This window comes from Barbus barbus, assembly GCF_936440315.1.
Source record: "Barbus barbus genome assembly, chromosome: 48".
Classification (NCBI taxonomy): domain Eukaryota; kingdom Metazoa; phylum Chordata; class Actinopteri; order Cypriniformes; family Cyprinidae; genus Barbus; species Barbus barbus.
The window spans coordinates 1,462,730-1,479,200 of record NC_136726.1 but is presented as its reverse complement, the minus strand read 5'-3'; the positions used below and the strand labels follow the sequence as shown (position 1 = coordinate 1,479,200).

The window sequence follows — 16,471 nt, the reverse complement described above, 5'->3', positions numbered from 1 at the left end:
TGATCAATACTTCATCGATATCTGATCTGATTCACACGCGCGGAGCTGCTTTAGGGGTTTCTTCGATTAATAAGTGCATAAATGCGATATGATCTGGTATTTCATGAAAACACGACCGGAAGCGCTCTGGTGTCAATAGGAGCAGCGGATGTGACGTCGCTGTGCCAGAACAGCTCCGTCAAGAGATACAGGTCCGTTCATCTAAAACAGAGATTTGGGTATTATTTATATACGATTACAGCATCTATTAATATTTTGAATTAGGTTTTATTTTGATATTTTCAGTTTTAATAATTTACTTTAATTGAGGCTTATTTTGTTTCAGCTGTTAAGCTTTTCTTTTAAGTTTGTATTTTTTATCTAACATTTATATTTTATTTTATATAAAGACAACTAGTTTGAGTTATTTTAGCTAATAACAACATTGAACCAGGGAAGATAATATATGTTCGTAAACGTTTTTATTATTTTGGAGTTTTATTATCTTGGAGTTTTATTTGCATTACACGGAAGAGAATGAGTGGAAATACAGTAATTGTTTGATTTATGAACAGATATTGTGTGCACCCTGGCTGTTGTGTGTATATGAATGTATGCAATGTTCCTTTGACCAAAAAAACCAAAAAATAATTTCCCCGTGCAGCCGCACATCTGCGAGAGACGGGAAGTGCGTGAAGTCTCGCGATACTCGGAGCCGGAGCAGCAGAGAGGAGTGTGGTGAAGTCTCGCGATACTCGGAGCCGGAGCAGCAGAGAGGAGTGTGGTGAAGTCTCGCGATACTCGGAGCCGGGGCAGCAGAGAGGAGTGTGGTGAAGTCTCGCGATACTCGGAGCCGGGACAGCAGAGAGGAGTGTGGTGAAGTCCCGCGATACTCGGAGCCGATGTTCCGCTGAGAGCTGCTTAGTCGAGCGTTTGACGCGTCATTGCGCGACGCGAGTTGTTGGATGTTAATTATCGGCATGGATCGTAAGTAAACGCGTCCAGCGGTCAGTAAATGTCAGTAATGGAGGTGAGCTCGGGCTGTCCGTCTCCTAAAGAGGAGGGCGAGCTGGAGGACGGGGAAATCTTCGACGACGAGCCGCGGCGGCAGAACGCGAGGCCTCCGCGCCGCGCCCGCCCCAGGAGAGCGCGTCTGCCGGGCCCCGCGCTCAACAGCAGCGCCCCGGGGCCGCTGAGAGCGCTCCACCCGCCCTTCCCTTGCGGCCCCCGGCAGCCGCTCGACGCCGCGCCGCGATCCGGCTTCTGGGAGCGCAGCCACGGCGCGCTGGGCCGCTTCAGGTACCGCGGAGCGTCAGACTGGACGCGGGGCTGGACCGACGGGCGATTCACGGAGAATCACGGCTGCAGGACCGACTCGTCCAGCTGGAAGCGTATCCTTACCTCAGCCGCGGCCCAGTCACCGACACCGGCGCGATAATACCGCGATAATACCGCGGTGTGGAGGATTAGCGTCTGGTGACCGCTGTGTTTACTCTCGTAGTTTATACTGTCATTTAATCCTGTTTTTACTGGAGTTTACAACATGAACAACATACTATAGTAATGTATAGTATATACTAGAGTGTTTCTGAAGCATACTGTATAGTAAAGTGAAGTATACTGTATATATTATAGTGTTTACAACACTGTTAATGAGTGCTACAGCATACTGTAGTATTAACTGTAGTGAACTGATAAATACTGTAGTATACTTTAGTTTTTACTACAGTTAGCTGTAGTATAATGTACCCTATAGTTGTAGAAAACTACTGGGTAAAGCCATTTGTTTATATCACCACCGCAACTATAGAATTACCACAACACATTAATCAAGTACTTTACTATATTTACTGTATTACTTTACAGAAACACTATAAATGACTGTAGTCTTACACACAAACCACTTGCTGATGCTCCATCCAAGTCTAGTCACCTTCATTTATATAGTGCTTTTAACAACAGAGCAGCTTTACAGCATTAAACAGGAAAACTGTCAATAATACTGCAGTAAACACACGATATTGCTGTAAATGAAGCTGATTCTGCTACTGTACTTCCACATGCTCTGTTCTGATTGGCTAATCACTGTGTGCTGCAAATGTGTGCCATTGTATGTTAATGAGCTCTCAGATTAACCCATCTCCACCAGTGCTTCATTCCAGTGAACAGAGGTTAGAAGTAAAGAGAGGAGAGAAGGACATTCTCAAGCATCCGTGTGAGAACAAACCTGGAAAGAGGCGTGAGAACTTGGGGAGGAAAATGAGAGATTATTATTCATGGCATTGATGGTTAATGAAATCAGGACGGCAGACCACAGATGTGCAGTATGTGTTGTATATTTGGAGACGCATTGCTTCTTAACCAGGGCTCTCAGAGAAAGCGGGCGGGCGATGTCCGGTGCGGCGGCCGGTGAACAGCGCTCCTAAAGCAGAGAGCGTGGACGAGAGCTTCGAGGATCTGCTGCTGAAGTACAAACAGATCCAGCTGGAGCTGGAGTGCATCCGCAAGGAGGAGCGCATCGCCCTGAAGCAGGAGGAGCAGCCGGCCCCGGAGGAGGAGAAGAGAGCCTTCCAGGCGTTCAACCTCAGGCCGCTCCGACAGAAGCTGCTGACGCCGGCCGAAAGAGACGCCCTCAACAGCAGAAGCGCTCCGGAGGCACAGACAGCAGACGGCGGCGGGCCGGAGCACGGTATCACAGATCTTCCACACATGCTCTCTATAGCGCTTTTAACAATCAAAGCAGCTTTACAGTATTCTATAGGAAAAACAGTTCATCGTTTAGGCCACGCCCACACCGAGGGGAGGAGTCCCAACGCTCTCCATTGACTCTGTATTGCACGAAGCTGCCTCCTTGTCATTTCTGACTTCTAACAAAACACAGAACAATGTCCAAGAGCTGCTGTGTGACGAGCTGGACAGCAAACTGAACAAGCTGTCGACCCGAAAAAGCGAGCGTTTAAGGACACGAATAGTTGTAGATGACGGGGAATTTCACGTTGGAACATTTCACAAACAAAAGAAAGGTAAGGAAAAGGGGAGCTGACATAGACCAATAAAATGTAGTTTCTCAATACATCTCCTCTCAGGTTCACATCGGATGCTCAAATAATCCTTTGACATGATTAAAATAATGAATGTTTCCTGACGTCGGTTACATTTCTCTCCAGTGGCGTATTTCTCAGAGTAATATGTCATGATGCGCTCTACTTTTGAGTTCCTAAACACTCGTTTTTTTGGGTCGATAGCTTATAAAAACCTGGTTGTGGGTTTTTTAGCGTGTTTTCTGTCCACCTCGTCACACAGCAGCTTTCAGACATTGTTGGGTGTTTTGTTATCCATCAGAAATGACAAGGAGGCAGCTTCAATACAAAGTCAATGGAGAGCGCTGGATTGTCGCTCTGTCTCCAGCTCAGCTCAGGTCTAATAGTATCTGTGCATTCAAGATGATATCGCTGGAAATGAAGTGTCCCCAGCTGAGCAAGCCAGAGGTTTAATGACAACAGCGCTTCTCTTATGTTCTGTCAGCTGTGAAGGACGAGGAGCTGGAGTCAGACCTCAACATCTCTGCAGTGAGTGACCAGACCCCCGTCGTCCACGCCAAGGTACAGACTGGAAAAAACATTAGCTCTTCTCATGCTTTATGACTAATCAAATGTACTGTACGAGCATCTTCATCACATGATCTTGCTATCATATTCTCTCCAACTAATGAACAATTTAGCTACAAACTTCTGTGCTTTGGTCCTGTGTGTTAAAATGAACCGTTGTTTCAGGGGTTGTGGCTAGAAGGGATACAGCTCCGACCGGAAATTAACAATGAAATTAATTTTCTACCTATTGGATTGTTTTATTAACATATAAACCTACCCCTTACAGGAATGAAAAAATAGTAACTGTTGTACAGTGTGACAAAAATGGCGCTGTATTGATGTGCACCAGTAGCACCAAACGCATCCCTTCTAGCCTTAACCGTTGTTTGGAGCCAATAGCCTTCGCACACCTCAAGTTCAAGCCCTGCTTGGGGAGGTTTCCCATCCTCTATATACTGTCCTCTATTAAAACAATGAATCGTTAGTTTGAGCAAACTGATCTGGTTGCAGATGAACAAATGAAACGGTCACTGAGCAGATTATTGCGAGTTCAGCATCAGATGTTGTCTGGCAGTAAGAGATGGTGTTTCTGAGGGAAGCAGTGACTGTGTTGAATGTTGGGGTCTGAGTGAGATGTGTGTTTGTGTGCAGAGGGAGGACGAGGACGATCTGTCGGAGCTGCAGCTGCGTCTCTTGGCTCTGCAGTCGGCCAGCAGGAGGTGGCAGCAGAAGGAGCAGCAGGTACTGCAGGAGAGCAAGGAGAAGATCACCAAACCCATCAAAGCGTCTCAGGACAAGAGCGAGTCTCCGTGCGACAGGAGCAAGATGGGCGGCAGAGCGAACGCGGTGTGCAGGACGCAGGAGAGAGCGAGAGCTGCCAGAGCCAAGAAACCGGCCCACCTGAGTAAGACACGCTCACACAAGCTGTTTCCATTCCATGCATTTTGGAATATCGCATAAAAAAACACTGGATGTAAACGCCAAGATGCGCATAAAAAACTTATGCTCACGTTTGAGTAGGATAAACGTTTTGTCCGATAAGAAAAAATGTGCATAAACTACGATAGAAACACATTTACTGAATAATTCCTCCATGCACATGGAAAAAGTGGTGTGCTATGAGATGGGATAACGATCTCGTTCATCTGTGTGTTGTTATGGTCGTTCTGAAATGTATAATATAATATGTATAATTGTCTTAATCGACTGCGTTCCCAAGCAGCATCCACCTCTGAAAGCAGAGACAGCATTTATCGTGTTTCGTCTGCTCAAGGCGCAAGTCATTTATTACATTTGAAAATTATTATATTCAGTGGCTTCTCCTAGTTTTCTTAGTGATATTTAGTGCCAGTTTATCAGGAAGTGATTATTGTTTCTCTTTGACTCGTTTATTCGCAAATGTTTTATGTGAGATCCAGTTTTGCGCACAAGTTATATTTGAATCTTTGGATGGAAACATAGCTAGCGCTCTTCACATGTCACACCGCACCGCTTGAGTATAGGGCCGGGGATCATTCCCATTCTGCTCATCGATTCCAATGTGATTCAATTATCATATCAAACACATTTAATCAGTCTCTCGTTTTGCAAAACATTTAGTTGCTGCTGAATACCATGAACAAAAATCAGCCGGCTGCATAAAAACTGGGCTCGATTAAGAGCTGTTTGTGTGCAAAATAGAGCCGCATGTTTCTGGATAAACGGAGTTGTTGTTGTTTTTAAAGGGAAGTTGTGGTTCTCTCTCGATTCTGAAGAAAAACATTAGAGAACTAAACAAATCCTCATGTAGTTTGATTCATGTACTTGTTTCATTACTGGATGAATCAGTGTTCTTGAACAAATATCATGTGATTCAAAGACAAATGCATTTTAACAGCCGCTTTTCACCACCTACTGGCGTAACAATGTAATCAAATCTATATTTGAAGTGTCAATCACTTTCAATAGGTGATCAGTGTTTAGATCTGAACTATAAACTTTTATTCCGTACTTCTGTGATTATTTGAATGTTCGTAACAGAAGTAATGATGCTGTTTGTCTGAATAGACTGTGAAGCTGTTTCACTCGTTCATGACAGCTGCTCTCTTCAGCTCAGATTTAAATGATCGGATCACACCGGTATGATCGCACACGTCAAAGGTGGAGGAATGAAAACGCTGAATCATTGTAATTTAGGGAGAGAATCATAAGTTGGTGTCTGAATCATGTTCGTGATCTTTTACAGAAGTTTATCACAGATATTATACTTGGCTGTATATCGGCTTCTGATCGCAAGTGTAGCCAAGCTTTGGAGCGCTGAGCAAGGTCCTGGCAGATCGCTAGGTCAGGTCCTCACAGATGAAGAAAATAAAAGTAGCACACAGGAATCGATAGGCAGAATCAAAAGTTTAGGAGAAGTGTGGGATTGTGTGTTTTGTATTCCCAGCTGTACTCATGTGTGTGTGGATTGCAGCCAAGCAGGCCTGGAGGAAGCAGCAGCTGCGCACCTGGAAGCTGCAGCAGCAGAGACAGCAGGAGGAGCAGCGGAGCAAGCAGGAGGAAGAGGAGGAGCGCAGGAAGAGGGAGGACGAGATCCGCAAGATCAGAGACCTGTCCAATCAGGACGAGCAGTACAACCGCTTCATGAAGCTGGTGGGCTCCAAGCATCGCTCCCGCAGCAAGGTCAGCCGCTCCAGCCCGTGCTAGAACGCCCTGCGGTCCAGCAGAGTCTGATGATGATCATGTGACGTCTGGTCTCTTACAGTCCTCAGACGCCGAGCAGAGGAAGCTGGCCAAGCAGAGTCTGGACACCTCCGGAAACCTCTACCAGTACGATAACTACGACGAGGTGGCTATGGACACGGACAGCGAGACCAACTCTCCAGGTACAGGAGACGAGCCAAACTCAGCTCATCTGAAGGCATTTCAGACTGTAACGTGTTCATGCTTGTCTGCAGCCACGTCCCCGACGCACGACGCTCTGCCTGTGTTTCCTCTGGAGTCCACACCTCACAGACAGGTGCGTTTCACCCAGACATACAGATGATAATCATACAGATGGGCCATATAATCAATAATAGCTGATCATTGAATCACAATGATAGCCGTCATAGAGTCGGTAATAAACACGCTGATGTGCGTCCATACATATTATAATCATGCAGACACGGCCACATTCCCCACACAATACACACACACGCATATATAAAAAATGTAGAAGTTTTTTATGGATAAAGCAGATCGCTAAGTTACGCCCCGCTCAGATGACAGCGTCATAGCCCGCGTCAGAGCTGGCAGGAGAGAGCGCCAAATTCAAATAATCTATATTCCGCATTTCTGAGACTTTTTTCCGTGGACGGTCTCATTCTGTTTGTAAAACTGTATGCTACAGCACCGTGTTGTTTTTTACCACCAAGACGCTGTTTTTGAGCGTAATTTATTCCATAACGGACGCGAGCAATAACTCTCCCGAAGAAATGAAATGTAAACAAAGGAATATTCATCCTTATTACAACATTATTGTTTCGCTGGACTAAAAGTGCCCGCTGGGATGTTGTTCTGTGGACACTTACCTCTCTAACTAAACTGGGATTTCAGCAGTGGACGCGTTTGTGGCTCGTTATTACAATGATAAAGGTACGTACGGCTTTTTTACTCTGCCTGTTTTGATGTGTACTGCTTACACAAATGTAGCAAATACATTCCTTATAAGCTTTCCATCGGAAAACAGCGATCTGTCGTCGATGCTTGAGGCTTAGACCTTCAGAATGATATATAGTTTGTCAAGATTAATGATATTCTTTCACGTTAAATTCATTCATAAACATTAAACTAGTGGGGAAAAAACGCTTCAGTGCGCCGTCACTCTGGTGAACGTTAACAGGTTAAATTAATTAGTTATGAAAAAATAACTCAATTAAAATATTTTAGCTCATTGGCCCCGCCCCCAAACCTGTACGTCGTCTTATATTTCATACAGTAGACTGTTGACGAATATGATGCAGGGCAACATTAATGCAGTTATGCTCTAAAATTCAAGATATTGGTGTTCACCTAAAAATACTCAACTTCAACAACTCGTAAAGTAAAAAGCTTAGTTTAGTACATAGAGACATTTTTAACTTCAAACCTAATGTTTAATCCAGGTTATGCTTACAGCTTTTGCAGTGTTGAGTGTCATAGCCAATCACAGACAGACGGTCTATTGAGTGAATGAATGCACTGACCAATCAGAGCCCATGAGTCTGTGTGATGTCTACAGACAAAGTGAGGCTTAAGCAGTCTGTGCTTTCTTTCACCTCTCTTCACACCCTCGGGACATGATTCACCTCCATATTCAGCTGTTTTCAGACGTTATTCCTATACACCCTTTTTCTGTTAGTAAACACTGTGAGGTTTTTCTGTGGGCGGAGCTTAGCTGGAGGCCGAAAGAGTCCCCTGACCGCTTCAGTAACGCTAGCTATGAAGTTTGTTAGCTTGTTTTAACAATGACTGGAGGAAATCAGATTGTACCTGCATATGTAAGGTCACTCACTGGCCGACCTGTGAACGCTCACGATCTGACAGGACTACCTCCGGTTGAGTGCCTCACATCTACAGAGAAACCTAACGTGTAGGAAAGACACACTCACCTGTGTCCATCTAGTCATGAAGATGTGTATATATATTTTAATTTCAGCAGGCAACTATTTTTAGAGCTATGAGGCCGAAATACAAAAAAAGTGAAACATTCAATGTGATGGAGATATTATTTGAAGGCCTATCATGTAATGACCAAATAGTTATTTTAATATTGTTCCTGTAAATAATGCAAGTTTACAGTGCATCACTGTACCTTTACATAACATACAATAAATTGAAATTAAGATGTGAATAATCAATCGAGAACAATCAATCACCAAAATGTATATGTACAATTACAGATGATTAAGCATATAAATGGTCAGTTTGTTGTTTTCCACACGTGCACACAGACATTATTTCGTACACGTCGTCAGATGCATAATAAATCTTTAGACGTGTAACAAACCATAATGCAGAACAACAAAATACACTTTATTGACATTTCTGATAAAGAATTGTGCGCTGCAAACGCGAGCATTTTTGCCGATGGCTTCTGTCCTTGCTCGTTTTATCTCGTTTAACCACAGCTGTCGTGGGGTTTTTGTCTGGCAGTGGCAGCAGGTAAGCGTTATAATTTCAAATTGGAGCCAGTATTACGTCGATTCTAGCCCCCAACATCACAACAAGATGATATTTTAAGCTCCTGATGTAGCCTGGTTTGAATGGGCCCCCTCCAGCTAGCGCTGTGACATAACTGTGCCGCTGTCACTGAAAGGGTCTTGAGTGAAAACGTCATGTGTCCTGTGCTCATGAGGTCATGTCCTGTGCTAGTGTGTCCTGCAGCAGATGGATTTTGTGCGGCTGACTCCTCCTCCTCTGCCTCCACTGCCGCCCCCCGATGAAGCGGAGCAGCCGCCGAAGCCACCGTTTGCTGACGAGGAGGAGGAAGAGGAGATGCTGCTGAGAGAAGAGCTGCTCAAGTCCCTGGTCAACAAACGAGCCGTCAGAGCAGAGGTAAGGCCCGCCAGAGTCAGCCGAGGCCAGGTGTGTGTCTGTCAATCAATCAAATCTGACTTTAACTCAGAATTAAGTGTTTACTGGCCACGTGCACACTGCAAGATTCAGGAGTGACAACCGCTTTTACATGAGGGAGTGAGTCCCGTAAATAATCGTTCCCTGTGTACAGAGCAGCACTCGTCTTGCTGCTACTCTAAAGCTGCTTTGGCTCAATCTGTGTTGTTCAAGGCGCTGTATGAGTAGAGGTTGTTGTCTCTGTAGGATGCGTCCGGCAGCAGTGGGCCGCCGTCTCCTGCGCTCAGACCCGTGGTTCAGCCCAACACTCGGAGCAACCTCACGGCCGTCAGCCTCAACACCGTCCTCTCTCACACTCGAGCGCTCCAGTTCATCCGGCCGCAGCCGGCGCTCAGAGTGCCTTTCCTGGTGAGTCACGCAACTCCACTGCTGGGGTCGGGTATCGCTCCAAACTCATCCATAACGATTCTGCTTAACAATTCCTAGATTCGATTCCAATAAAGTAAAAACATTTAATTTATTCTGTCTTTTAAGAAGCGTTCTGTTGCAGCTGAATAACATTTCAAAAATCTGCAGCCTACAGAACACTTAGGCCTACAAGAGGAATGTTTGTCTGTGATTTTAACACAAATACCACAGCAGAAACAACTCGACTAATATAAATTTCACATATTAAATTGTTAGAGATCAGTAAACAGTCAGTAATAAAATAGGAACAAACAAATCAATTAGCAACGGCATAAATAAATACAACTGAACAAATTTCAGGTACAGAAATTGAAATCAAAAGTTTAAAAACACTGCATAGTTTTCTTTTCACAATTACACGTGCGTTTTCCTTCTCATCTGTTTACATTCACTGTAGATAAAAAAAAAAGCTGTGTTTGAGGAAACACTGACGTAGTTTTGTGCACATTGGTGGCAACATGTGAAAGAGAGATCAGTTCGTCCCAGAACTACCTTTTGCGCAGTGTAAATGCACAGAACGGCTGGAGACCGCCGACGGTATGCAAACAATGTGCAAGCTCTTTCCCGTCTTGCACTTAAATTGTTTAAAATCACTTTAAAATGTGTACGTAGGAATCGTTAAGCGGAATCGAAATTCACTTGTTTTATCGAAACCCGGTTCTTGGGAATACAGAAGCGCTTCTCGATACCCAACCCTGTTCACGACCTGGAGTCGTCAGGTCAGATGTAGTGAAGAGTGTTCTGCTTGTGTCTGCCGCAGCTGCCTCGACACAAGTCTGTGGTGGTGCGTCTGAACGCGTCTGACGACAGCGACTCTGACGCCGAGAGCTGCAGCCCTGCTCAGAACGTGTTTGGAGGACTGGAGTCCATGATCAAAGAAGCTCGCAGGACCGTAGAGGTGCGTGAAATACACAATACCACTTCAAACCTGAACAGATCAACAAACTATCGTACACTTGCTGACGTACTTACAGAGGAGAAGCTGGGCATCACACACTAAATGACTGAGGATCACGCACTACTCTGAACCAATCAAAACAATGTGTTCTAAAATCAGCTCAAAATATGAAACATGTTTGATCCCTGACTGGATGGAATCAGAGTCTGAAGATAAATCATGTAGTGTATGATGGTCTGATTTTCTCTGCAGACTGCATCTAGTGTCAGCTTCTCCAGACAGAAGTCTGTGTAGAGTAATCTAGCCTGTACACTGTTCACTACAGCTGTAAAAGAGATACATGGACAGGATAGTCAACACTACATTAAAGTATACAATTATGTAATATAGAAATTGCTGTGACATTATCATGAGTATCAAATGAATTTACAAATGTAATGTTTGACTTGCTTCGTCATTGATTCAGTTTGAAAGTGAAAATTGTGTTTTGTACGGATATAATTGTTTCTTTCCATTGTCTGTAATAATAGACTAAAGATTGCAAACAGGTTTTACACATTTTTAACCTCAATTCATTCTAGCATGTCTAAAACGAAGACATCAATAATAAGTTACTACATATTAATAAAATACGACTTCTAGCTGCTCATGTAAATGTCATCGGAACAACAGTAGTTGGACGCTGTCTGTGCTTGGTTCACTAACTAGAAGCCACTCATTTGAGTGATTGCTTTGGGAATTAGTTTTTGCCATGTTTTCATCTTTTTTTTTTTTTGACGATATTTTGCTTTCAGGCAGCCAAACCGAAGCATTCGGTGTCAGAGAAGGAGAACAACCCAGTGAAGAGTGCAGAAGCAGTTCCTGATGCCAAGAAGATGGAGTATCGGCTGCTGAGAGACGACATGGCCAGGTGTGTTCACGTCCGATGCTTTAACAGCGCTGGTCTCAGTGATGACCGGATCGAACGCTTCATTCAGTCCTGTTTGTGGAGGAGTATTTAATGACTCTGGTGACTGAAGCTAATCGCTGGTGTGATGTGTTCAGTCTGGAGAGGCATAGGTCAGGCCGGCTGGAGTTGGTGGTGGGCATCCCGTCTCCCGCGGGCTCGGACTCTGAGCTGGACGTCCTGGGAAGAGCAGCAGATCTGCAGGACAAGTTTAATCAGCACAAGTGAGCGTCCATACATGAGTCTTCAAAAGCCACAGTTCACTTTTCCTCAAATAAGACCACTGGTGGATAGATGTTCTTTTTAATCATAAACTCACATTTCTTTTTGATCCGTTTCACAGAAAACAAGACTTGTTCCATTTTGCTTCTCCAGTAAATGTACCTTGATTTAAGAATCTTTAGACATTTGCACTGGAAAAGAACACAAATGTATTAAGGAAGAACAGTAAAAGTTGTTTTCATATTCTAATGGTTGGGAGCAGAGCTGTTCAAGCTTGTGTTTTTGTGAAATGAATTTAAAAGTAATGGACATCAGTAGGAAGTTGTAGTGCTGCTAATACAGCTCATGGTGTGCTCCCTTGACTTTTACATCTACAGAACATGTTGACACATTATGTTCCCATTAATTTATTCCTTATGTTTTCTTTACTTGGTCTTAAACTCTTATATTTACGTCATGAAGCCTGCAGAAAGCCGGGTTGATCTGTGTATTTGCTGTGTCATGCTGATGAGCGTGATTCCTGTGCAGAGCGCAGCTGTGTAAAGACGAGGCTCTGCTGAAGCAGCTCCTGCAGCAGGAGGTGAAGAAGAAGGAGTCTCTGAAAGCAGCCGAGGGGAAGGTGATGCGACTCAAAGAGCAGCTTCTGGCGTCAGAGAAGATTGTGTGTGCCAACAGAGTCCTGCTGAAGAAGCTGCAGGAGCAGGTGAGCTGAATCTCACAGAGCCAGTGGACTGTCCGGCTCCTGTTGTGTTCTGATGTTCCTCTGGTGTGTTGGCTGCAGGTTCAGAGAGTCCAGCACCGTGTGAGCGTGAAGAAGCAGCAGTCTGTGAGGCTGGAGAGAGATCTGGCTCAGGCGCTCAAACGCAGCGCGTCCGCCGCCGTCTACTCCGTAAGAGTTCACACTAGAGCTGCAACAAACCATTGTTCTGATAATCAATTAATCGAACGATTTATAAACGAATCATCGATTATTTCAATGATTATTCCATGAGTGAGTGAGTGAGTGTGTTGGTGGGTGGGTGAGTGAGTATGTTGGTGGGTGGGTGAGTGAGTGAGTGTGTTGGTGGGTGGGTGAGTGAGTGAGTGAGTGTGTTGGTGGGTGGGTGAGTGAGTGAGTGTGTTGGTGGGTGGGTGAGTGAGTGAGTGTGTTGGTGGGTGGGTGAGTGAGTGTGTTGGTGAGTGGGTGAGTGAGTGTGTTGGTGGGTGGGTGAGTGAGTGAGTGTGTTGGTGGGTGGGTGAGTGAGTGAGTGTGTTGGTGGGTGGGTGGGTGAGTGAGTGAGTGTGTTGGTGGGTGGGTGAGTGTGTTGGTGGGTGGGTGAGTGAGTGAGTGTGTTGGTGGGTGGGTGAGTGAGTGAGTGTGTTGGTGGGTGGGTGAGTGAGTGAGTGTGTTGGTGGGTGAGTGAGTGAGTGTGTTGGTGGGTGGGTGAGTGAGTGTGTTGGTGAGTGAGTGAGTTGGTGGGTGAGTGAGTTGGTGGGTGAGTGAGTGAGTGAGTGAGTTGGTGGGTGAGTGAGTGAGTGTGTTGGTGGGTGAGTGAGTGAGTGTGTTGGTGGGTGGGTGAGTGAGTGAGTGTGTTGGTGGGTGGGTGAGTGAGTGTGTTGGTGAGTGGGTGAGTGAGTGTGTTGGTGAGTGGGTGAGTGAGTGTGTTGGTGGGTGGGTGAGTGAGTGAGTGTGTTGGTGGGTGGGTGAGTGAGTGAGTGTGTTGGTGGGTGGGTGAGTGAGTGAGTGAGTGTGTTGGTGGGTGGGTGAGTGAGTGAGTGTGTTGGTGGGTGGGTGAGTGAGTGAGTGTGTTGGTGGGTGGGTGAGTGAGTGAGTGTGTTGGTGGGTGAGTGAGTGAGTGTGTTGGTGGGTGGGTGAGTGAGTGTGTTGGTGAGTGAGTGAGTTGGTGGGTGAGTGAGTGAGTGAGTTGGTGGGTGAGTGAGTGAGTGTGTTGGTGGGTGAGTGAGTGAGTGTGTTGGTGGGTGGGTGAGTGAGTGAGTGTGTTGGTGGGTGGGTGAGTGAGTGAGTGTGTTGGTGGGTGGGTGAGTGAGTGAGTGTGTTGGTGGGTGGGTGAGTGAGTGAGTGTGTTGGTGGGTGAGTGAGTGAGTGAGTGAGTGTGTTGGTGGGTGGGTGAGTGAGTGAGTGTGTTGGTGGGTGGGTGAGTGAGTGAGTGTGTTGGTGGGTGGGTGAGTGAGTGAGTGTGTTGGTGGGTGAGTGAGTGAGTGTGTTGGTGGGTGGGTGAGTGAGTGTGTTGGTGGGTGGGTGAGTGAGTGAGTGAGTGTGTTGGTGGGTGGGTGGGTGAGTGAGTGAGTGTGTTGGTGGGTGGGTGGGTGAGTGAGTGAGTGTGTTGGTGGGTGGGTGAGTGAGTGAGTGTGTTGGTGGGTGAGTGAGTGAGTGTGTTGGTGGGTGGGTGAGTGAGTGTGTTGGTGGGTGAGTGAGTGAGTTGGTGGGTGAGTGAGTGAGTGAGTTGGTGGGTGAGTGAGTGAGTGTGTTGGTGGGTGAGTGAGTGAGTGTGTTGGTGGGTGGGTGAGTGAGTGTGTTGGTGGGTGGGTGAGTGAGTGAGTGTGTTGGTGGGTGAGTGAGTGAGTGTGTTGGTGGGTGAGTGAGTGAGTGTGTTGGTGGGTGGGTGAGTGAGTGAGTGTGTTGGTGGGTGAGTGAGTGAGTGAGTTGGTGGGTGAGTGAGTGAGTGAGTGAGTTGGTGGGTGGGTGGTTGGGTGAGTGAGTGTGTTGGTGGGTGAGTGAGTGAGTGTGTTGGTGGGTGAGTGAGTTGGTGAATAAGTGTGAGTGAGTTAGTGAAGTGACATTCAGCCAAGTATAGTGACCCATACTCGGAATTCGTGCTCTGCATTTAACCCATCCAACGTGCACACACACAGCAGTGAACACACACAGCAGTGAACACACGCACACCGTGAACACACACACACCGTGAACACACACCCGGAGCAGTGGGCAGCCATTTTATGCTGCAGGGCCCGGGGAGCAGTTGGGGGTTCGGTGTCTTGCTCAAGGGCACCTCAGTCGTGGTATTGAGGGTGGAGAGAGCGCTGGACATTCACTCCCCCCACCTACAATCCCTGCCGGCCCGAGACTCGAACCCGCAACCTTCGGATTACAAGTCCGACTCTCTAACCATTAGGCCACGACTTCCTAAGTTAGTTGGTGTGTTGGTGGGTGAGTGAGTTGGTGAATGAGTGTGTGTGAGTTGGTGAATGAGTGTGTGTGAGTTGGTGAATGAGTGTGAGTGTGTTGGTGAGTGAGTGAGTTGGTGAGTGAGTTAGTTGGTGTGTTGGTGAGTGAGTGAGTTGGTGAGTGAGTTAGTTGGTGTGTTGGTGAGTGAGTGAGTTGGTGAGTGAGTTAGTTGGTGTGTTGGTGTGTGAGTTAGTTGGTGAATGAGTGTGAGTGAGTTGGTGAGTGAATTAGTTGGTGAGTGAGTTAGTTGGTGTGTTGGTGAGTGAGTGAGTTAGTGTGTTAGTTGGTGTGTTGGTGAGTGAGTGAGTTAGTGTGTTGGTGAGTGAGTTAGTTGGTGTGTTGGTGAGTGAGTTAGTTGGTGTGTTGGTGAGTGAGTGAGTTAGTGTGTTGGTGAGTGAGTGAGTTAGTGTGTTAGTTGGTGTGTTGGTGAGTGAGTGAGTTAGTGTGTTGGTGAGTGAGTTAGTTGGTGTGTTGGTGAGTGAGTTAGTTGGTGTGTTGGTGAGTGAGTGAGTTAGTGTGTTAGTTGGTGTGTTGGTGAGTGAGTGAGTTAGTGTGTTGGTGAGTGAGTTAAGCCCCTTTCACACCGCTTTAGTTCCAGAATTAAAAGTAAAATACTAAAGTACTGGGACGATTTCGCGTGAACTTTTCCCAGTACCATTTAAAGGGTTGCATTCGCACAGACAGTGGGTACTAGGAAGTGACATAAGCCAGTCGACAGCGATGTCATTTGTGTGTGGCGTTCAACAACGTAAACAAAGAACAACAACGCTAACAACAGGAGGATGCTGTGATCAGAGCTGTGTTTTTGTTGTCTCGCGGGTTTCACAATAATGGACATGGAATGTTTACACAGTGTTTTAAATCATGGCGGGTGAGGAGCGTTTTCGTACGCATTTAGCTAATCAGCGTACACTTGCGTCACGGATAGTTCCTAGAACTGTTTTAGACCCTACTCTAAAGTAGGAGCTAATTTAGTTCCTCCAAACGGAGTTCCAGGAACTAAAACAGTTCCTAGTTCCCGCGGTGCGAAAGGGACTTTAGTGTGATCATCTGATGATCTGTAACAGTGGATCTGATGTGTTCTCGTCTGCAGCCGGTGAAGGTTCGGCGCGTGGATCGCTCGGACGCTCATTACGCGGAGCTCATCGCTCAGAAGCTGCGCTTGCAGCAGCTGGAGTCTGAATATGCTCTGAAGATCCAGAAGCTGAAAGAGGCGCAGGCGTTACGGCAAGCTGAGCCGCAGCCCTCGCTGCACGACCTGACCCAGGACAAGCTGGCGCTCGGCGAGGACGCCGAGGCGGACGAGCATATCCCTGCTGCGCTGACCCCCAGCCACCGCCGCCGCTCCTTCCGAGAGTCCGGCTCCTTCACCAAACCCAAGCTGTGCCACCTGGAGACGGCTGCGGCCGCACCGGTCAAGCAGGCCAGAGCGTCCAGCGGCGCCGGGCTGCCAGAGCTGCTGCTGGGGCTGAACGCGGAGGACCTGCGGCTGAGGTACCAGCTGTGTGCCGGGCTCTCCGAGCTCCTGCAGGAGGAGACGCTCCCGCTCTGCACTACCGCACTCCCCAAGGTACGGCCGGTTCTCTGGTCATCATCAATGTTCAAGTGCTTCCTTCTCTGCTCAT

At 46.7% G+C, this 16,471-nt stretch overlaps 1 protein-coding gene across 2 annotated transcripts in view; it reads left to right on the top strand.

The window, feature by feature from the left end:
• Positions 1-867: 867 nt before the first annotated feature.
• Positions 868-16,471, top strand: part of LOC306866437 (zinc finger C3H1 domain-containing protein-like) — a 31,790-nt gene continuing 16,186 nt past the window's right edge. For both annotated transcript variants that reach the window (XM_079411654.1, XM_079411653.1), the window contains exons 1-15: positions 868-1,370; positions 2,354-2,668; positions 3,505-3,581; positions 4,221-4,473; positions 6,022-6,230; positions 6,313-6,433; positions 6,506-6,567; positions 8,943-9,125; positions 9,390-9,551; positions 10,372-10,509; positions 11,304-11,419; positions 11,554-11,679; positions 12,206-12,380; positions 12,459-12,566; positions 15,940-16,416. In XM_079411654.1, coding sequence (XP_079267780.1) covers positions 995-1,370; positions 2,354-2,668; positions 3,505-3,581; positions 4,221-4,473; positions 6,022-6,230; positions 6,313-6,433; positions 6,506-6,567; positions 8,943-9,125; positions 9,390-9,551; positions 10,372-10,509; positions 11,304-11,419; positions 11,554-11,679; positions 12,206-12,380; positions 12,459-12,566; positions 15,940-16,416 — 2,898 coding nt within the window. In that variant the 5' untranslated portion in view covers positions 868-994. The remainder of the gene's footprint in view (positions 1,371-2,353; positions 2,669-3,504; positions 3,582-4,220; positions 4,474-6,021; positions 6,231-6,312; positions 6,434-6,505; positions 6,568-8,942; positions 9,126-9,389; positions 9,552-10,371; positions 10,510-11,303; positions 11,420-11,553; positions 11,680-12,205; positions 12,381-12,458; positions 12,567-15,939; positions 16,417-16,471) is intronic.